Here is a 21,635-nt window from a genome sequence, read left to right as displayed (position 1 = left end):
GTGTGAAGAAGGTCGCAGCCACTTCAAGTATGGGTTTGAAGGTGACAGAGAGAAAGAGACCAAGCTCTGTCAAAGCCCATAAAAACAAGACAGCTGTAGAGACTGAAATAGCGCTGCCTGCCTCCCCCCGCCATTCTCTTTCTCAGCCATTTTGACACTCTTCTAAAATTCGACAGACTTCGCCCTTCTTGGCGTGGCCCCCCTACAACTGACAGTCCTTTTTTTACCCCCACAGTCACCGACCTGCTTTGACTTGGAACTTTAATCCACTGGTGTATAGATAAATTGGGTAATCAAGTGATCAATAAAATTGGACCTCAAGGAAAAACATTTTCATATTCTTCATACATCTTCAGGTTCTCTTACTTTACAATTTATATTTTTATAGAAAACTATATAAAAAAAACACAATTTGAAATAAAATATGAGTGCTTCATGAAGAAAGCTCCATCAAGAAAGCTGGCATCGAATGTCTCATATTCATTTTTTGATCACACACACATTGATTTAAAATCATAATTTGGCAAATTAGATTATTTTGTTTCAGCAAAGTTCTTGTACAGCTTTTTGTGTTTGGACAACATTAAACAAATAAGAACTTTTGCTTCTTGTGATATTTAATTTATACTAACTTGCACCCAATTTGTCTTCGGCTGAGGGATTGTGTGTTTTTTTTTAGTCCATAGTACTTTATAATAACATAAGATATTACATTATATCATATTATAGATTATCTATTTTGTCTACAAATAAAAGTTGATTTGATTTGAAAAACTGTCAGGTAAAATACCCAGTCTGACTAATAAGGCTGATCCAGGACTAGATGGGCTACGTAGTACATAAAGATGAACGCCACATTGGCAGTTGGTGTTGGCGTGTTAAGAAAAAGGAGAAAAAATCACTTTACTGCAAGAAATAACAAAAATCAAAAGAGCATGAGATCATTTATTGACTCCATGTCATAATAAGTGAAGAAAAGGACGCCCTTGAGCAACAAATATATCTCAACAATAACAATATCTCAATATTTACAAAATAGCTTTGTAATGTAACCACTCGTAATGAAATTAAGGTTTAGAAACTTATACACACTTATTAACCAAAATCTATCAAGTTTTCCTGCTGAACAGCTTCATCATCTTGTCCCCTCTTCAGCCAATCAGCAATCAGTTCCTTCACCTCTTTTCCAAAATCCTCATGCAACTGAGTGAATTCCTCCTTGGTGCCTAAACAGACGGCTGACCAGTCCCCCAGAGGTGGTCCAGGAGTGTTAACGGGCACCACATTGGCGCTCCTCTTGGCCCACAGTTTGGGCGATCTTTTACTGGAGGATTTGGATGAAATGCTCGGAGCTTGGAGCAGCTGACCGGAACTCAGACCGGCTCCTGCTTCGGCTCCTGCTTCGGCTGCTCCTGCAAACGGAGGCAGTGTTGAAGATTGTATGTTCTGATAGGCTGCAGGATGTCCCACTTCTGCTGAACTGAAATCTGGCATGACGAAAGGGTTGGCTGGTTCACTGGCGAACTCGCCTAATAATTCTGAGGAAAGAGCAAAGACAAACATAGAAACATGTAAGTGGAGTTACATTAACAGAGGCTGAAGCTGCAGACAGACCGCCCTCTTTTGGACATTGTGATGATTTATGGGGAATTTTGGCAGTGAGCAAAACATGTGCAAGTTAAAAAGGAAGCAGCTGGGGATTTTTCTGTTAAGAGTTTTTAATTTCAACATTATATTCCATGGTTTCATGGCTGATACTTGGACAGGAAGCAAAGCAGGAAGTTGCCATATTTGAGAGGATGAAAACAGCATTTTCTACCAATTTTTTATTTATTCATTTTATTTATCTATTATTTTTTCCACCATGCCATCTAGTTTCTATTGTACCTTTATTGTATTCTTACTATTTAGCATTTCACACTTGAATCAAGGTTGTGATTGTTTAAGTTTTACTTTCTTATGTCATTTTCATATTTTTTTGTAAAAAACAAAACAAACAGCAGAAGAATAGTGAAATTACTGTACGAGTTAGTAGCTTTAATAAAAACTAAGTAAAAAAAATACAATAATTATTTATTTGCTTATGAAAACAGTTGCCGTTATTTTTCTGTTGATATATTAATCTTTTAGTTTATAACTTATTCATATACAGTACATGGAGAAGACAACAAAAATACCATTTATAGCTTATGTATTGAAATCAAACAACAATAACACAAAGTACACCTTCAAAAACGACTATAGATTTAAACGACCCCTTTTTTGATAAAGTTTTTAAAAGTTAGATTATTTCACTTACACGTACTGTGTTCACAGTGTCTGCACATTCTGACAGACGGATGTTATGAGATTATTATGTTTGTATATAATGTACCATGATATAGATGATGTCTGATATGGAGGCTGTAAACAGTGATGCATCACACAGCTGCTCTGTAGAACAAAGGCAGCTCTCTTTCACCCACAGATAACATAGATAACAGACACTCTGCTCTCTCACCTCTGTACTTCTTCTCCAGGTCCATCACCAGCAGGGACAGGTAGTTGTGATTGGCTGACAGCAGGGCCTTGATCCAGCTCTCCTGATCGGCCTGGTCCTCGGCGGCAAACTTGTACGTCCGTAGCCCTGGCTCGTTCCACACCAGCGAGAAGGCGAACTGCTCCTCGGACTCGCACAGCTGGACGGTGCAGCCCTCCAGAACAATCACTCCTGTCACGTCCCGGTCCGCCGGCTTGTCCTTGTAGAAGAGGAGGTTCCCCTTCAGCACGAACCAGCGCTTCTGATAGGAAGTCTTTATCTCGCCCTGTGTGACAATTGTGCCATCTGCGGTTTACTGACTCATGTACAAACGGCTCATTTACTCAATTTCTTACACAACGCTTCAGTGAAATAAGTAGATTCGTTTGTGGGCTACTGGTGCAAGCGCCAAAAAGTGAAGTAGAAGTTTTTAGTGCTTAGATATGAAACTTCTTTGAAAGCTGAATGGACTGGCAGCCTTCGACATAATTCAAGTACTCAAGTCCCTTATTATATTTAATTTTATGTACTTTTATCTGTATGACTTTGTTTAATTGTAGTGCTGTAATGTTTTAATCGTAATTTTGCCCCGCAAAGCACTTTGAAACTTTGTTTTGAAAGCTGCCTATGAATACATTTATGAACATAATATTTTAAATATTACAGGCAAGGTTGTTATTGTTGGGTTTGTTTTTCAAATCTCAATTTATTATTCACAAATTTGGATAAAGTCTAATTAAGACAGTACAGGCAAAACATTGGCAATTTTGGTCCAGGCTAGTTCTTCGTAAATAACGTTTCTTTTTTTTCTCTTTAGATTACTGGAAAGAAAACGTGTGTGTCTGTAGATATCTGCTTAACCAAACAAAAGTTAGCATTAGATAATGTCTCATTTTCAGTGGAGGAAGAAGTATACGGATCCCTTACTTAAATAAAAAATACTAATAATACCAGACTGTGAAATTACTCCATTACAAGTAAAAGTTCTGAATTCAAAACTTACTTCAGTAAAAGTACAAAAGTATCAACATCAAAATGTACTTAAAGTATCAAAAGTAAAAGTACTCATTTTTCAGAATGGCATAATAATTTCAAATTGAGTGCATTTTTCCCTGTTAAACCTTGACCTGAAAAATACCTAAAGCCGGCAGCTAAATGTAATGGAGTAAAAAGTACAATATTTGCCCATTAAATGTAGTGTAATATTTGTAAATACTCAAGTGAAGTAAAAGTGCCTCAGAATTGTACAGAACTTGAGTAAATGTACTTAGTTACAATCAAACATTTCAGAAAACTTCTGATACAAAAAAATAATTGTCTTAATGTAAATAATCAGCTGAGTGTGTGAGTGTCTCCTACCTTCTTGGACAGGTACCCTTCTTTGTCCACTGGTGAGGTGCAAGATTCAAAGTAGGTGATAACTTTCTCATCAATCTTCATTTCAACATCACAGGCAGCTTTGACCCCAATCTGCAACATGGACAAAACAATAGTAATTCTATCCACTTCCCTGTTTTGTATTTGAGTCATGTGTTGAAGGAGAAGTAATATTAACGCTATTAAGCTCGGGGACAAAATATGCGCCCTTCCGTGTTGCGACGAGGAAATACCATGATAAAAAACAACAGGTTTAACACGGTTTAATGTGCTTAACAATGAGTTGGAAACCTGCCAAAGTGACCGCCATTAATAACGCCAACTGTTTTTAAGGCGGTAACGTATTTTACTCTTCGTGCTTCCGCCTCCGACTCGTTAATAACACGCTTGTGACTTTCTGTTTCCATCTTGTAATACGTTTAAGTTTACCTTGAGAGATACAGAGCGAGGACAGAGTATTTCTCACTTCCACATGGCTGGTGTTTACTCACCTTTGAGATGCGTGTAGTGTGTGTCAGTGTCCTCCTCTGGGTGTGTGTCAATCACTTCCTGGTTGCTAAGGTGAGGAAAGGCAGCCCCACGTCGACGGCACCATCTGTCAACAACTGCATTCAATATCATAATATAAATAATATAAATGCCCATCCCTAATGCATTCAGAAAAAAACATTTAAAATACTTATACAATAATACATGTAATATAGTTTATGTCTTTTGCCTTTGGTAACTACTTAAGTCAATCGGTTATTTATGTATAATTATTTACTTTTTTCGTATTATTGCCATACAAAATAGCAGCCATGTATATATCCTAAATACTATATCGTTCAATTAAACTATAAATAATAATACATGTAAAAATATAGTTTCTGTATTTTGTCCTTGGTAACTACTTAAGTTGACTTTTTATTTATTTATTTATTGTTTGTTATTAGGGCCACTCTCACTCACAATCCTCTGGTAAAGCTGTCAGCTGACACACACGCGCGTTCATAAGCACGCACACTCCTCCAGATACACATACTTCACACACACACACACACACACACACACACACACACAGGTAACTTTATGTCATTTTACTTAAACACACATACGCGCGCTTCACACACACACACACAAGTAACTTTATGTGATTTTAGTTACACACACACACACACAAACAAGACTCCTCCAGATACACCTGTTTCACACACATTCTCTGAATATATGTATATATATACACACACACACATATATATATTTATTTACATATATATGTATTTATTTTTATTATTATTTTAATGGATTGTCCATATTACAAAATAGCAGCCATATATAACCATATATTATAATATATCCTAATTACCATTCAAGAACGAATTTAAGATTTTTTTTAATCTATTAAAATTATAAATAATGTTAAATGTATACATATAAGCACTGTAAAACAATAATAATATAATACATTTAAAATGGGGTTTTAAAAAAATATATATTTAAATTATAATAATAAATGTATAAATATAGCATGTCTTTTGCTCTTGGTAGCTACTTAAGATGATTTCTTTCTTTTTTTCCGTTTGCTTAGTTATGTATTATTTACTTACGTCACTCCACTGTTTCTTATACTATAGTGTGCATATCTACTAATAGATGTGTATGTGTGTGTGTGTATATATATATATATATATATATATTACATATTACAAAATAGCAGCCATGTTAAGTATTTTTATGTATATAATGGCATTATAGTGTTTCGTTTCTTTAAATCATTTCAAAGTGAAGTTTTATTTCAATGGTGATAGTATTTTGAAATGTTTGCATCATTTAATGTTGCATCAAATGGCCGTCATTAGTATATGATTTATGTTGTCACTCAACTTGACTTAAGATAACCCGTGACTTGATTTGACCAAGACACAATAACCTGGGACTTGCTTGTGACTTAGACCAAATATGGATAATGAATAAATAAATGTATTACAGTTTATGTAATCTGAAATTTCATAGAATTGTTGCATCTCTGGATCATATAATGAAGCTGCCATGTGTACAGATTTTTTGTAAATATTTCTGTTAATATTTAAGGACCCGTGGTTTGTCAGATGCAATCATGTGAACCACCGTCTCAAATGTTGTTGACAAGCAGTTTTTGTCCGTGGGTGTGAGTCAGCAGTGTGTGTTGGTTGTCCTCTGAAAATCCCCAACATCTGGTGTGAAAAGTCAAGTGAGTGCATGTGATAATTTCTCACATATTTTAACCTTATCATATTACTTAACCCAAATAACCAGACGTAAAACAACACACACCCACAGAGAGAAAGTATCTGTTGGTACATATTAATTAGTTAATTAAGCCATGATACAATACACCTGTGAATACTTCAACCATCCTTTGAGTGCCATGTCTGTGGGGGTAATCTGTTCAAAATAAATAAAAAATCTAAATAAATTTGCAAAAAATATATCCAGTAAACAGCAAGCTTCATTCACCCACCCTGAAAAGTATTTTAATGGCAATCATGCTATTCACAAATTTACAAAAGCTGCACTCATTTTCTTCAGCATTTCTCATTTAACATGAGAAAACTCTTTCTGTACATGACCAGAGGTCACCTTAAAATGTTTAAACCTGCTCTTAAAACCAAAGGCTCACTGGATATAAATTAGTCCAAAATCAAAACTAGTTGTTACAGAAAAGCATACATGCACCAACATGGCTTACTTCTTTTATTTTTTAAATGTCAATATCTTAAATTTCCCATTTATTGTCCGTCACATTACTGATACATAAAATTATGTATACACCTGAAAGTGATAAAGCGTGAAGAAGTCTGGACATCTAATCAGCCAAAATAATTTAAATCACCTGTATCAATGTATAATTTAACAGTTCTATGAGGTAAAATCTGACAATTGACTAAATCTTTTTGCCAAATACAGACATATAAATTCACATAGTGATAGTGCCTTTTTATCAGTGCATCTCTATCTCAAAAGTTTCAGGCTCTTTGGTTAAGTGATTACCTTTTATAGCCGTTTCATCCTCATGAGAGTGACTACCTCGCACACAACTGGCTACATATCAGAGCACGAGTAACTCCTAGTAACAATCCCCAAAAAGTTACAGGAGACTAGCCTGTTGATGAGTTTTATAGATTATAACTACAACTATTATTTTAAGCCCAGGTGCAGGACTTTTACATGAAAATGAACATCTGTTACATTCAAGCCATCCAAGTTCACTCAATGATGATTATTCCTAGCGCCTCCAGGGGAAAATCTCTTTATCCCACAGTTCATCACAGTTGTGGTGTCTGTGGCTGGTGCATTTGAAGTGACGTGTTTTATATCAATCAGCCAGAGCTTAAGGAGGCAGAGACCACAGCGTCGGAACAGCAGCAACAGGAGCTAGGAGTATGGCAGAAAATCCTAACAGGTGCCCAAGAAATGTTTCTGCAGTGGATGCTCCAGATAAAGAAAAATCTCAGGGTTCAGATTAGAGCTGCAATAACTAGTAGTCCAATCGATTAATCGATCAACATAAAAATAATTGCAACTATCCTGATAATCGACTAATGGTTGCAGTATATTTTCTAACAAAAATAGAAAGAAAATGCGGTTATTTTCTCTATTCCATATGACATCTTTGGGTTTTGGACTGACAAAACAAGCCATTTAATGACATCACCTTGGACTTTGAGAAACTGGGATGTACTTTTTTCACAATTTTCTAACATATTATCGACCGAATGATGATTAAGTCAATCAAGAAAATACTTGTCAGATTAATAAAAAAATTGAATAACTGTTAGTTGCAGGTCTGGTACAGAGGAAGGAATAAAGTAAAAAAAAAAAAAAAAAAAGGAAGTGATCAAAGGTGAGGAAAAGCACAGTTCAGTACAGGTGTAGCTGGTGAAAGAAGAGAAGGGACAAAGGACAGACACAGGCGTAGCGTTATATCACTGCTGTTCCTCCCTCCACACTTGCTGTAACTGTAAAATTTCTCCAATGTGAATCTTCTGGTGTCTTTTCAGATTCTCCCCCCGACTGAAGCTCTTTCCACACTGGTTGCAGTAGTATGGTTTCTCCCCCGTGTGGACCCTCTTGTGTTTTTTCAGGTCTCCTGCTTGAATGAAACGTCTCCCACACTGTATGCAGCCGTACGGCTTCTCTCCAGTATGACAACGCTGGTGGATTCTCAAGTTCCCCACCCTGCTGAACGTCTTTCCACATACAACGCACGTGTGTGATTCATCTCTCCTGAAGTGCTCCATCCTGATTTTTCTGCTGTCAAACACAGCCCGGCCAGTTTTTGCAAAGCCGTGCCTCCTAGGTATGGCATGATTTGAGTGGACAAAAACACGTCCGTAAGGTTCATTGCTAACCTGTGACCTCTGTGTTTCAGCAGAGTTTTGACCAGAAGAGTTGCAGCTTAAATCCACGCATCCACTGTATTGTTCCTGAAGAGATTGTGGCTCTGATGTTGTGCAGTCTGTTAGGTCTAACTCTCTTTTTATATCAGCCAGGTTTATCCTGAGTGGGGTGCTGGTGTGAGAGGTGCACATATTACTGGAAGAGACAGCAGTGATGTCCGTGTTTGCACTGTGTGAGGTGATTGCATCCTCAATAATGTGTGTCACCTCCTCTGTTTGTGCTTTGCAATTTTCTGTTGTTTTTGCAAGGTTGCACCCAGCTTGTGATTCAATGTTGTAGTTTTCTTGCTGTTTGGATTCCTGCTTCATGTCATGATCAGGTTTGTGGCTGCTTATCTGTCTTTGCTCTGTGAGAGGGAGGTCTGAGTTCTGTGTCAAAGAGAGTCTAAAATCCTGCTCTTGATTCTGTGTGTCTTCTTTTTCTTCAGGTAACGGCCTACTTGTATGCAGAGCAGCTGTGAAATCAAAAGGAAATAAAACAATTGTTATTATTTGACTAATGATCTCATTAATACCTTCATATTTCAACCACTATACGATAGTAACATTGTCAGTAACGATTAAAGGAATTAGGAAAGTTATACATTACCCACCTACGCTCTCTCTTGTTATCTGGTCCTGGAGCTCCTGCAGCCTCCTCTTTAGACTCTCATTCTCTCTCTGTGTCCTAGCAGTTTTCTCCTGGTACTCTGACACTGTATCCTTCACCACATTCAGAACCTCCTGCACCGCTTCGGTCAGTAGCTTGGCCACGCGAGCATTCAAACGTTCAAGTTTAGACATCCTGAAATGAAAAAAATGACTTAGGGTAAGAATTGACTCTGGACTGCTTGTGCATACTTCTCTGCCGAGAAAACGAAATGGTAAATGGACTGCACTTATATAGTGCTTTTATCCAAAGCACTTTACAATACAGACGGCGTTCATTTACCCATTCACACTCACATTCATACTGGTGGCCGAGTCTGCCAGGGCACACTGGTGCCACCTACAATAATTGGGAGTTAATTCACACACTGATGACCGCAGCATTCGGGGTTCAGTATCTTGCTCAAGGATACTCCAACATGTAGGCTGCCATGGTCTGTGATCTAACCACCAACCTTCCGATCAATGGCCGATCACTCTACCAACTGAGCCACAGCCGCCCCACTATATGCCTACAACTGATCGTGCACAGTCAGTAAAATTAAACACTGCTTTCTACTGTTCCATAAACCGGTCAAAACCTCTACTGTTGGGTTAAGGGGGCAGTTCAGCCAAAATCAAGAATACAGACTAGTGCTATTTATCAATCAAGTTTGTTTTGGTGGGAGTTGCCAAGTGTTGGAGATATCAGGCGTAGAGATGTCTGCATTCTCTACAGTATAATGAAAAAAGGTGGCTCTTGGTTTGTGGTGCTCAATCTGCCAATAAAAAAATACATTGAGATATCCGTGAATTTGATATCTCCAACACTCACAACTCACACCAAAATAATCTAGACTGTTAAATAGCCCTACAGGTAAGAGAATTATATATATATATATATATATATTCTGGATTGAACTGTCCCTGTAAAAAGGGGAAAGGCATTCACTTTAAAAAGAACAATAAAATTTGCATTTTAAAAGAATGATTATATATCATATATATTATATCTAAATCCTAAATCTAATGAGTTTGTAATGTTAATCAAATGCAGTTTCAAGCTCTTTTTTTCCACGTTTCAGTTTATATATTAAACTTTAGCTGTACATTGATCCCATTTCGGTCTGAGCTTTTACATTGATTAAAAACATAGATAGTTTGATATTTATGCAGTACTGTCCCCTTCACTCACACCAGGCTAATCCTGCAGTCATTATATTTGTATTATTCTATTCCGTTATTTACAACGAATCAGTGCATTTAACATGATTTAAGTTGCATACTTTTGGTTATCATTTCATGGGTCAGGTAACGTTGTGTTTAACAATAAGCAAAGTGTATTTAGTAGCTTGTAGTGTATTTAATAATAATAAAAAAGTAAACATGTTTCGAAACATGTTTAAACAGCTGAGTTACCTGCGACCGTCCTGAAGTCAGCTGTTAGTGGATAGCTAACGTTAGCTACATTAGCTAACTCCCTCCGTTATAGTTTTTCACTTTAAACGTCCAACAAATGCGTCATGTGGGCGTCACTGAGTTTACAGTACTCTTGAGTAACTTCCAGCCAATTCAACTGGTAAAAACATTTTTTTTAGTTGGAAACACTATCACTAAGCACAAATCCGAACGGAATATAACAACTAGCAACACCCGGAATCAGAAGCTGAACTACTTCCGCTATACGGTGGTTTTCAAAATAAAAGTCCGTGTTTCGTGTATTTAATTTGTTCTGGGTTGTTTGCACATTAATGTCTAATATTAACGATTCTTAACTCATTTGACATCTAACCTCGAGCAGTTAACTTCACCGCTTACTGAATTCTTCAGCTGCATCATATGAAACTTAAAATGCTGTTGTTCTGTGACATCATACAGCAAATAAAATGCCCTTTTTGAAATTGATTATAACATTTTATTATTAATGTTGACTGTTGGCATGTCTTTTGTTTTGTTTTGTATTGTAAAACACAACTTAGTAACTTAGAGCAAAGTTATGTGGCCATTCCTCATGCTTAAAAAAATCCAACGCAGTGTTGTTTATTTAATTAAAACATGTTTTACCAATCAATAAAACAAACAAAAAAACAAACAAACAAATATATTAATGACGGAGCACTAAAGTAAAAAACAAACATATAACTATAACATGGTTTGGATACTTCTGTAGCATCCACTTGTACGCTTCCTTAAGTGCATTCATACAGTATATTTAAAAATCAGCACATAAAGCTACACAGCTATTCAGAAATATATGGAAATGCACATGAAAATATGAAAAAAAAAACACATCAAAATACAACATTTATGTGCAACCTCCTCTTACGAGAGTACACAGGGTTTCTTGGTGGTGACTGAATGACGGAGAAAGGCACGCGCAGCCTCATCAAACACCTCATCTAGTCCTTGTTGGTTGATTGAAGCACACTCAAGATATTTAACAGCTTTAATTTCCTTTGACAGTGTTATTCCCTGCTGCTCGGTGACTGTGGTCTGATTCTGTTCCCTCAGTTTCTCCAGGATTTTCTGATCATCACGTAGGTCACTCTTAGTTCCCACAAGGAGGATAGGTACAGTGGGTAACTGTTGTTTAACCTCTGGATACCATTTATGCTTGACATTCTCACAGGATGTTGGGCTTGCAATGGAGAAGCAGATGATGGCGACATTGGAATGGGCGTAGCTGAGGGTGCGTAAACGGTCATAGTCCTCACTGCCAGCGGAGTCAGTTATGTTCAGGCTGACAGTCTGGCCGTCTACATTAACCTGGGTGGTGTATGAATCGAAGGTACCTGGGACGTACTCCTTAGGAAAGACCTTATGGATGTAAGTGTAGAGTAGGTAGGTCTTTCCTACTTCCATGTCTCCAACAACAACACACTTGACACTCTGCATCATGAAAACTTCACCTACAGAAACTCTGAAACAAAAATGTTGATCATTTAGCATTAAAAAGGCTTCAGGATAGTGTATAGTCAAGATAATGTTGATCCAGGTTGATGTGAGTTTTTCAGGCTCAAACTGAAATATTTAGTCATAGAGATACATATCCATACAATAATATCAATAAACAGAATAAATCTTACTTACCTGTCAAAGCTGTTGTATCACAGTCTCGTGGCAGTATGTTGTAGTTCGTCAGTGTGAGCACTAAAAAACATCTATGGAGCAGGAAGTGACATATTTAGTAAAGTAGGCTGTCCTTTAAACCAACCATCAAGCTTGAACAAGTTTCAACTCGGTCGTAAAGGAAAGGGAAGTAGTGAATGGAATCTTCAGAATTGTGAAATACCTGTTAAGTGTTGGGAAAGTTGATGTAATGGTTTGCTGCAATATTATTTACTTTATCTGTCAGGGCTTGATGAGCAGTTAACTGGTCACAGTTTTTTTTAACCAAAGCTCAAAAAGTTTAACACTTTAAATTCAGTAGCCAATATTGCTCTACAACAGATAGGGCAGATACAGAGAAAGAGACAGCATATGTAAGGTTTTGATTAAAAATCTTATACTGGTGAGCCAAGACGAGGCTCTTTAAAAAAAGATAATACAACATTTGACAGACTGTAACTACACCACTGTTCACCAACACTGCAAGCCTCAAAGGCCAGGCAAGTCTTAGGAGCTTCATAGGGATTTAACATCTTCTAATGCTTCTATTTAGTCCAAGATGGACAAAAAAATCCCAATAAACATTGTTTTTATTTAATTAATAACTCAATTACCAACCATTTCAATCAATATTTAATGCAATGGTGTTCTTTACCTTGAACAGATCATGGTTCAATGAGGATAATTCAATTTTCATAAAAATTGCTTGTTAAAAAACTTTTTTTTATGTACACTGGAAAGACCTACATATAAAAAACAATGGTTTTACATGACAGTTTTTATTTTATTTTTAATGAAGAAATACTATTTTTTAAAATAATTTTAAACTTTGAAATGGGTCGAAACAGGAGGGTTAAAAAAAGTACCAAATGCATTTATTTGATGTGGAAACTGGACGAATAACAGTACGGCAGGAACAATAATGAATTCTGAGATTGTGCTTGATACTTTAATGTTGATATGTGCTTTACAATAAGCATCCTGTATTCATAAAAGAAGGCACAATTACTTTTCCATGTAAAACTCTTACAGCTACAGCACTCTATTGGATTGCAATCAGCTGATAAAATGCTTATAGAAGAGTTTGACATTAACTGTAGAGATTACAGCACTCGTCATCTTTTATTTCTATTTCTACCTTACAAACAGGCTTTTAATATTAAAGGTTTGACATGAATAGATAATGTCTGGATACATCACAGATGAGTCTGCTGGTGTTTCTTCATGTTACTTGAGTGACTAAAACTTTTGCCACAGTGGCTGCAGCCGAACGGCTTCTCTCCTGTGTGGTAGCGCAGATGCACCGTCAGGTAGCCCGACTGGCTGAACCTCTTCCCGCACACCGAGCAGCAGTACGGCTTCTCCCCCGTGTGAACCCGGTTGTGTTTCTTGTAGTCGCCTGCGTGCCTGAACGTGCGGCCACAGAGCGAGCAGCAGTAGTGTTTTCTGACATTTCTCTGGAACGTTCTGGAGCCTGAAGCACCTGCTTTTGTGTTTGTTTGAGCAGTGTGCTGTTTTTCTGCTCCAACACTGTTTGTAATGTTGTAACTTTGGGATAAAGGCTCTTCAACGTCGTTTTGCTCCAGACTGAAGACCTCAGAGTTATTGTAAAGTCTTGAATTGGCTCGAGGAGGTTCTAGGATTAGTCTTTGTGAGGATGTTGCAGCATCATTAAAAAAATTATTAGTGGTGTGCATGGCTTCTTCATCCGACATAGGCTCTACTTTCATTTTATAATCATTCCCAGAGATTGGGGCTACATGGTTTGGATCTGGTGCTGACAGTCTGTTATCTGTCTCCATTTTAAGAGCTTTTGGATTGTTCAAGTCATCAGCAGCTACATGTGGTGCTGTCGTAGCTCTAGGGGAGAGACAGGGGGTGGCTAATGATGTGATGGATGCTTCACAGTCAATGTCTTCAAATGGATACGAGGGACAAATTACTGCAATGTTCTTATCAGAGGGGATGAGTTCGATGTCGTCCTCCAGCTCCTCTTTCTGTTCCTGCAGCGCTGCATCAGCCTGATGGGCTGCAGGGGGAATATGTGGCACAATTCCTGCATAAGAAGAAAGGCGACAAAATGCAATCAACATTTTTATTGAACAGTTTTAATATTTCTGGACAGAAGTAATCCAATGTCTTACCATTGGTGTCTGGTTTTAACTTCTCCTGGAGCTCCTGCAGCCTCCTCTTCAGACTCTGGTTCTCTCTCTGTGTCCTGGCGGTTTTCTCCTGGTACTCTGACACCGTCTCTTTCACCACCTCAAGGACCTCCTGCACCGCTTTACAGAGCAGCTTCTCCACTCGGGCATTCAGACGTTCAATTTTGGACATCTTTATAGACTGATATAAAAAAAGATGAAAAGATTAGGGGTTAACTTTTCAGGAGCAACATGCTTTTCAACAACTATTTACAGATTACTAACTAACTAAACTATGAAATCATCTCTTTTTATAAGGATATAATTAGATATCACCTTGAAACTTCCCTTGTTGATTACCAACATTAAGCCTTTTTTTTTTGCATTACAGGGTTTCTGAAATTGTATGTTTAATTATGCAGTTGAGTCATTATCTTATTAAATATGAGCCAATTTGCATGCATTGTATAAAGCCAGGTTAAAAACTCTTGTTTTAGTCATAGTTTTTTTTAATACTAATAATCAAATGTTATTGAAAATCTTCAGAATAAATATAGGAAATAAACTGGAAAGACTGTCTTCACTGTATGTGGAGATTGCTGACTAATTTTGCATTAAGACAATTTTTTTCTGATTATTTAAATATGCAAATAATGCTTTATCTTTTTCTCACTTTTGTTAAATTTAGGAAAAATCTACTGAAGCGAATAAGTGTTATAAAAAGATGTTTTTGTCTTTTTTTACTAGTGTAAAAGAAGACATATCATGGATGCAAAATTGCAAAAAACAAATAAGACGATATACCTGCAGATATCACTGCAACAGCATACATCAACATACAATACTACCGCCATGTTACAAAAATAAAAACACAATCTTCCTAATAAATAGGATATATATTATTTGCATTAAAGAAAGAAAAAGTAGCATACCTTTAATCTAATGCAATTTCGTTGAATATTGTCGCAACCTTTGATGTTTCCCAGACTATCTAGCAGAGATCCAGATAAAAACGCTCATTGTTTACAGCGTTCACACTCGTGCAGATATTCCCGATTAGTTATTAAATTTCGTCCCAGGGAAAATAAGACCGGAAGCCCACTTGGCATTTTAGATATAGCTTTTGGAGAGGATTAACGGAGTCCAAAAAATGTTTTGGAAATAAATATAGCCATAGATGTGTGGGTATTATGTGCAAGAAACATTAACGCCCACTTCCTCTCCTTCCTGGGTTGTTAAAGCGGCTGCCATCCAGCGTGAGGTGCGCTGCTGCCCCCTACCGGTGAGACCCGATTACATTCACTTCATTCATTGCTGATCACTTGATTTATGTCAGGGCTCTTCTCGAGGTCAGCTTTTTTGATATTTAGTGCCATTTTAAAATGTTGTTAATCGGTGTGCCATATCAACATTAAGGTTAACATTGAGTTTAATTATGACAACATTTAAATCTCCATTGGATCTGTTGTTTTATTTAGCTAATTTATTTAATTCATGTAGGCCACAAGTTCCCAACCTGGGGGTCCAAGCCGCCACTAAGGGTTCACCAAAGCTCCACAGGGATTCAAGAGGGCTTCCTGACTTTAAGGGGCATAAATAAAGCTGCATTTTCATCAAGAAAGTACCAGATGATTAGTCCATCTGGTACTTATGAAGGTGCTAAAGGGTTATGAAAACATATCAGAGTTGAAATCATTAACCATACCAACCTTTTAGCAATCTTGGTCATCAGGAAGAAAATGAACAAATACTTGTACTTTTTTCCTGCTGTGATTACAAATTATATGCAGTTTCCATTTCAGAGTACTGGTTTGAATGACAAAAATGTTGCAATAGCAACATGTCAGAAAGAGAGATTTTGTTTTAAAGATTATTTTTGGGCATTTTACTGCTTCATTAGATAGTGAGATAGAAAGAGGGGAAGACATGCGGCAAAGGAACCTCAGGCCGGATTCGTACCCGGGTCTGCCGCAGCAAGGACTCAGCCTTAATGGTACGCACTCTACCTGTGTGAGCAACCAGGACGCCCCAAAAGAGAGAATTAACAGAAATCCGAGCACTATACAAGACTGCTGCCATCCTTATCCAAGAGGTAATCTGGCATGCAAATGAGAGGGCACGTCAGCGTTTCAAAAACTCTTGCAGTTATTGCTAGTGTGCCATTGGTTAAGCCACCATGCCAATCATGGCACCCAAGCCTAAGGTAGCTGACCGCTGATTTATATCAATCAGCTCTGATTCAGTGAAAATAACACACATCCATTTGACTAATAACACAAGTTTAGATTAGTTTCCCTCTTTGTTTTATTTTCCTCTGTAGCTCATGAGGTAAAAGACTCAGAGTACACAAAGCTAATGATAACTTATTTAACAACACATCATGACTTGTCATTCCAGCAACAGATTGCATTTACACAAACATAAAAAGTGCTTTAAGGTCTGATTACATATCCATCCCTCTTCCCTAGATATTTGTTTTCAAAAACATATGTTATAAGAAGAAAAAAAATGGCAACAACATTTTACGCAAACTAAGTACATTCATATATGAGTTTCTCTTTACCCGACATTTTAAAGTGATAACTCCTTTCCCCCTGAATGTAATCTGGCAGTGTGATGCTCACAGCTGTTCCTCAACAGCTGTATCCTCAAACAGGCTGAGCAGGTTCTTTGGTTCAAGGTTGGGTTTGGGGAAAGCCTCTTCTGCTCGGACCCAGCTGCGACCACGTTGCTGAGAGGACCTGGAGGATAAAGAATGTGGGCTCTCCGTGGAGTTTTCATTCATGATGTCTGCATAAAGCCCTGCGTGTATGGGGCTCACACTGGGAGTCAGTGTGTGGCAGGAACCGTTTGAGTGGATGCTGGAGGGGGTCTGCGCTAAATGAGTGGAGGACCAATCACACAGTTTTGAGTGAGTGGGTGTGTGGGCAGGACTTCTGTGATCGATTCTCGGGGATCCTGGGAGGGGAGTGGATGTGCTTCCCACAGACAGTCTAGACCTGACCCTGTGGAGAGGAGGAAATGTATAATAACAAATTTAGCTACAAACAAAGTAACAAAACAAAGTAAAGGAAAAGTGTCCGGATAGTTTTTTTTGTTTTTTTTTACTTCACTGTTGCTGGATAATCATGCATTTCTTATCTCTGACATAAAAGTTATGAATGAGTTTATGGAATATTTTACCCTTAAAATTGTCATTTGTAAACAGCCTAACTCCTTGACAAATTAAAGTAAATTGGGGACGTGTTTAACAACAAAACGATATAAAAACATCTGTTACAAACTCTCACTACTCCTGCAGTATAATCGAAGTGGCATTTATCCAGTCGTATGCTCTCTACTTCAAAAAACACATTCATTTTCCCTTAAACTGTAGTATTTAAAACACCAAAACCGTTGTACGGTCAGAGTCTGTATTCCTCCATTCACTGTGGAGGAATGCGAAAAAAAATAATTCAAGGAAGCACTGACAGTGCGTGACAAATTGATACAACTGTTATTTTAAAGGTCAAGTATTCCTTTTTATATGAGTCCCTACCTGTGTGAGAAGGTGGGGGAAAGCTCTGGTTCTGTGGGATCCAACAGAAACACTGCATCATCCTCTGGACTCCCCGAGTCAGCATGCATGGCACTGAGGGGCAGTGTTAAGTCCTGGTCCCAGCTACCTTTAGGAGGAGTGCAGGGCGCTGGCTTGGTCCAGTGAGGAATAAAGGACAAGTGAAGGGAGGACAGGAGCTTACACCCAAAGCACATGACCAACTGTGAGAAAAAGACAAGAAAAATATGAAAAAATGAAACCTTGAAGATGAAAATGTACAGTTTTATGTTTTAGGTTGGCATTACATGTTGATACAGCTCTGATACAGCCCTAAATGCTAGATCAGGGATCAGCAAGAGCAAGTCTGTGCACGGATCTGATATCATGTTATCATATCATTTATCAGCTTAAAAAGGTTTTTTAGACACATTACCTGACAGAGGGAGATTAATGTCAGCGTTGCCTCTGTGACCATGAGATAGATGCGCCTCTTCCACCTGTGTTTCCTAACAGAGGGGAGAGAAAGAAGCTCAGAGACTGTCGGCCTCTCAGACGGTTCGGGGGCCAGCATCATCCACAGCACTGACTGAAGCTCAACTGACAGGCCTGCAAACACACATGGAAATAGTAGAAACATTACTCATTTGAATGAAGACAATGTGCCAATTATGTAAAAAAAAAAAAAGAAAAAAAAAAAGAAGTGGATCTTACCACTGGTGAACTCTGAAGGAAGGCCGCCTTGTCTGAGCTGTTGCCAACCCTCTCCACCATTTGGAACCTCCATATTACAGGCAAGCTCCAGAATAGAAACGCCCAAACTAAATTGAAAAGATTCAACAATATTCAAGGAATTATTTAAAGCACATCAGTCAACATTATTTGATTTTCTCACTTGTGGTTTTTGTACCTGAAGACATCTGCAGCAGGACCATACTCCCCACGGAGCAGCTCGGGGGCCATGTATCTGGGATCTCCCTCCTGGACGTCGTCTTTTACTTTACCCTCCACAGACTCTGCACTCTTCTGTTTGAGCTCGTACAGCAGCCCGAAGTCCCCCAGCTTGAGACGGCCAGAGTCGGTAATAAGGACATTGGCAGGCTTCAGGTCCAGATGCACAAAACCGTGAGAGTGCAAGTGTTGCAGTGCTGAGAGGAGGTCGCACAGGTAGGCCCAGGCTGCAGGCTCATCTGGATTCAAATGAAAGTCAAGTCAGTATATCTGGTAATTTAATATTTTTTCTGCAGCAAAAAGTGCACAATAAATCTAAATATCACAGCAAATACAATATCTAAAAAGATTGTATTGACCTGGGCCAGGAGGCTGGTTCTCAGCGTGGAGCAGCAAACTGGTGCTACACAGCTCTGTCTGGATGTACAGTCGGCCACACTCCTCCCAGGCTGCCTCAAAATTCAGGATGTGAGGGTGAGGACAAAGGCGCTCGTGGTTCCTGGCTTCCCTTACACTACGGTTCCTCTCACTGTTGCCCCTGAAACGGTGAGCAGAGCGCTTGACTGCATACTGGCGGCCGTCCAAGTGGCTTTGCACCTAAAAAAACACAGAAAAATGCTGAGGTCTTATTTCATATTTGAGGATCTCCACATGATAACATTAGTGACAAAGTAAGGCTGACAGAGAAATCTAAATTTGAATTCTGAGCTCTTTCCCATAACCACAGCACAGATGTTCAAACAGACAAAATATCCCAAAAAAATATTGATGTAAATACTGTTGTGTAGCATCACTCCCCTTCAACCTAATCTGAAACAACCTGATCTTCATATTAGATTCCTGTTAATTTCCCACCCAAAACAACCCCTTATTTATTTGTTATTGTAAGACTCCTTCTCCAAAATTGATGGTCCTTAAAAGCAGAATTTCCTTTTCCCCTCATTTAGAGAAACAGCAACATATGATTCAGTTATGTATTATATTACTTTTATATACATATGCACACATATTTCGCTCACCTTGTAGACCTCTCCGAAGGATCCTCTTCCCAACAGGCCCAAATTAGTGTAGCATTGACTAAAATACGACTGCTGTTTGCTGGGATCATATACAGAATTTGGAGGGGCCGACTTGCTAAGGGAACGAGACAGGGGTGTCCAGGGTGTTTGATGCTGGGGGAACAGCCTGCTCAGAGGGGGACATCCCTTTGAAGGAGGCAGTGGGGGCAGAGAATGTGAGAGCCGGGAAGGGGACGAGTAGGATGAGTTGGATGGAGATGACGAGGAAAAAGGGACACGCCGCTTTTTGAGGGAGAAGGACTGCTCCGCGTGGGAAAAATGGATTGGAAGAGGGAGAGGCACCCTGGACACTGGAGTTTCCACTGCCACTGACATCATGTCAGGACTTTTTCAGCTCCTTTCTTTGAAGATAGTGAGCTGTAAAATTAAAAAGAAAAACTTTTAAAAAAGCAGTCTTGCCTGACAGTCAATATGAATGTACCAATGGCATTTTTGCCCATCCATTGTATTTTGTTCTGCTAATTAACAGAATCTTGCTAATCTAAAATTATTTAGAATTAATCTGTCATAGTCATTTACCACAAAACAAAGTAAAGACTTAACACTTAAAGTAGGGATGCAAAATACATATATCAGTCCAAAAAATTATTGGTCGATATTAAAGAATATATATTATTTTGCATTATTTTGATGACAGCTGACAAATAGAGCCATTAATAAGAAGTCAAATTACTTTCAGTGACATGCACAGACATGCCTGGTTTGACAGACATTTGTCAAAAGCATTTAATTTGAATTCTTAGATAAAATGTTCTATAAAAGCAAATGTATGTTGTGAAGTTTTTTTCTGTACTTCACCAGAAAAAAAGTTACAATATGAAGAATACAACATTTAACAACAGTAATATCAGTTAAAATCCATATTGTGCATCCCTATTTTAAATATTCCCCTAAAACGTTTTAATCTCACCTCTGACACATATGGAATAAATTTGATCTGCCAATAGAGACGAAATTATGTTTAGACACTTAAATATCTGTGTTTCTAACTGTCAAATAATGATCCAGAAGGGGATGGAGGCTGTTTCTTTCTGTCCAGCTGAGTCACAGTCGGGATTACAGAGAGCTGACATCCTGAACTTCCTGCTTGACAGGTTGTGGGACAATTTGTCTTGTGTTAGTATCAGTGTTGTTCATCCTTTGGTCAGCTCTTTTGTAGGAAAGCAGGTCTTTCTAGCCTCTAGGTAGTTAGCATTCAGAGGTAGGACAGCCCTGCTGAATGCTACATTAACTGAGTAAACTCTGTAAAAGTGTGGAAGTGTGTTAGCCTTCAACTGTAAACTTCAGTTACTTTGATAAAATAGTCATGGCTAACATAAGCATTATTCACTGACAAATGTCAACTCCACAAAACACATTTAGCTAACGTTAACTAAAGGTGGACCCTGTCAGAAAAAACACAACATAACCTAGCTAGCTAATTTACAGCCAAATAATGTACTGTAACTGACAGTTCAGCGTTACATAAATTAGAAATTAAGTAATCACACAGACCATAATCCAGTATTGACGACGGGTTGTCTTCAGAACAGACAGAGGGGCTCAGTTAGTGTCCAAATCAAACTACGAGTACACCCCTCAGCCATGTAAATACCTCGCGCCAAATTCTGAACGTCTTACGCAGCGCTGCGTAGCTGCGCTCCGTGAATACGGACTGCTTATCTGAACTGCGCAATATAATCAATCAGTGGAACCATCATTGGAAGAGGGAAATAAAAGGGAGACATTTATACAAACTGAAAAGTGTAGTAGGAGAGGCATGGTGTTATGGTGATAATAGAACAAAACACGTTATTGTAAATAGACAAAGAATAGGGCACAGTAGGTTAAATAACACACTTAATATAATAGGAAAACATGCAACTGGTCAGTGTAATT

General features: G+C 38.2%; 5 protein-coding genes across 7 annotated transcripts; all 5 read right to left on the bottom strand.

The window, feature by feature from the left end:
* Positions 1–927: 927 nt before the first annotated feature.
* LOC131959617 (sesquipedalian-1-like) lies at positions 928–4,492 on the bottom strand. Of its 2 annotated transcripts, none has more exons than XM_059324827.1 (4): positions 4,387–4,492; positions 3,878–3,988; positions 2,501–2,804; positions 928–1,538 (listed from the first exon to the last, which is right to left on the bottom strand). In XM_059324827.1, exons 2-4 carry the CDS (start codon positions 3,956–3,958, stop codon positions 1,096–1,098), a joined length of 828 nt encoding a protein of 275 aa, XP_059180810.1. In that variant the 5' UTR covers positions 3,959–3,988; positions 4,387–4,492; the 3' UTR covers positions 928–1,095. The 2 variants fall into 2 exon arrangements, with proteins under 2 accessions (XP_059180810.1, XP_059180811.1); XM_059324828.1 differs by lacking the exon at positions 4,387–4,492 and adding an exon at positions 4,325–4,368.
* Positions 4,493–6,364: 1,872 nt separating this feature from the next.
* Positions 6,365–10,633, bottom strand: LOC131958934 (zinc finger protein 568-like). The gene is made up of 3 exons (XM_059324007.1): positions 10,363–10,633; positions 8,910–9,100; positions 6,365–8,771 (listed from the first exon to the last, which is right to left on the bottom strand). Exons 2-3 carry the CDS (start codon positions 9,097–9,099, stop codon positions 7,843–7,845), a joined length of 1,119 nt encoding a protein of 372 aa, XP_059179990.1. The 5' UTR covers position 9,100; positions 10,363–10,633; the 3' UTR covers positions 6,365–7,842.
* A 325-nt stretch (positions 10,634–10,958) lies between these two features.
* On the bottom strand, positions 10,959–12,107 carry LOC131959477 (rho-related GTP-binding protein RhoG-like). The gene is made up of 2 exons (XM_059324679.1): positions 12,034–12,107; positions 10,959–11,863 (listed from the first exon to the last, which is right to left on the bottom strand). Exon 2 carries the CDS (start codon positions 11,839–11,841, stop codon positions 11,266–11,268), a length of 576 nt encoding a protein of 191 aa, XP_059180662.1. The 5' UTR covers positions 11,842–11,863; positions 12,034–12,107; the 3' UTR covers positions 10,959–11,265.
* An 802-nt stretch (positions 12,108–12,909) lies between these two features.
* On the bottom strand, positions 12,910–15,403 carry LOC131959688 (zinc finger protein 329-like). The gene is made up of 3 exons (XM_059324904.1): positions 15,125–15,403; positions 14,196–14,394; positions 12,910–14,107 (listed from the first exon to the last, which is right to left on the bottom strand). The coding sequence occupies exons 2-3, from the start codon at positions 14,383–14,385 to the stop codon at positions 13,248–13,250; spliced, it is 1,050 nt and encodes a 349-aa protein (XP_059180887.1). The 5' UTR covers positions 14,386–14,394; positions 15,125–15,403; the 3' UTR covers positions 12,910–13,247.
* A 1,075-nt stretch (positions 15,404–16,478) lies between these two features.
* pkmyt1 (protein kinase, membrane associated tyrosine/threonine 1) lies at positions 16,479–21,573 on the bottom strand. Of its 2 annotated transcripts, XM_059325124.1 has the most exons (9): positions 21,252–21,573; positions 20,668–20,694; positions 19,698–20,114; positions 19,038–19,275; positions 18,638–18,917; positions 18,442–18,548; positions 18,164–18,336; positions 17,731–17,951; positions 16,479–17,197 (listed from the first exon to the last, which is right to left on the bottom strand). In XM_059325124.1, exons 3-9 carry the CDS (start codon positions 20,073–20,075, stop codon positions 16,813–16,815), a joined length of 1,782 nt encoding a protein of 593 aa, XP_059181107.1. In that variant the 5' UTR covers positions 20,076–20,114; positions 20,668–20,694; positions 21,252–21,573; the 3' UTR covers positions 16,479–16,812. The 2 variants fall into 2 exon arrangements, with proteins under 2 accessions (XP_059181107.1, XP_059181106.1); XM_059325123.1 differs by lacking the exon at positions 20,668–20,694 and having other exon boundaries at positions 21,252–21,566.
* Between the last annotated feature and the right edge of the window lie 62 nt (positions 21,574–21,635).

This window comes from Centropristis striata, chromosome 21, assembly GCF_030273125.1.
Source record: "Centropristis striata isolate RG_2023a ecotype Rhode Island chromosome 21, C.striata_1.0, whole genome shotgun sequence".
In the NCBI taxonomy this organism is placed as follows: Eukaryota; Metazoa; Chordata; class Actinopteri; order Perciformes; family Serranidae; genus Centropristis; species Centropristis striata.
This window is presented reverse-complemented; position numbering and strand designations above follow the sequence as displayed.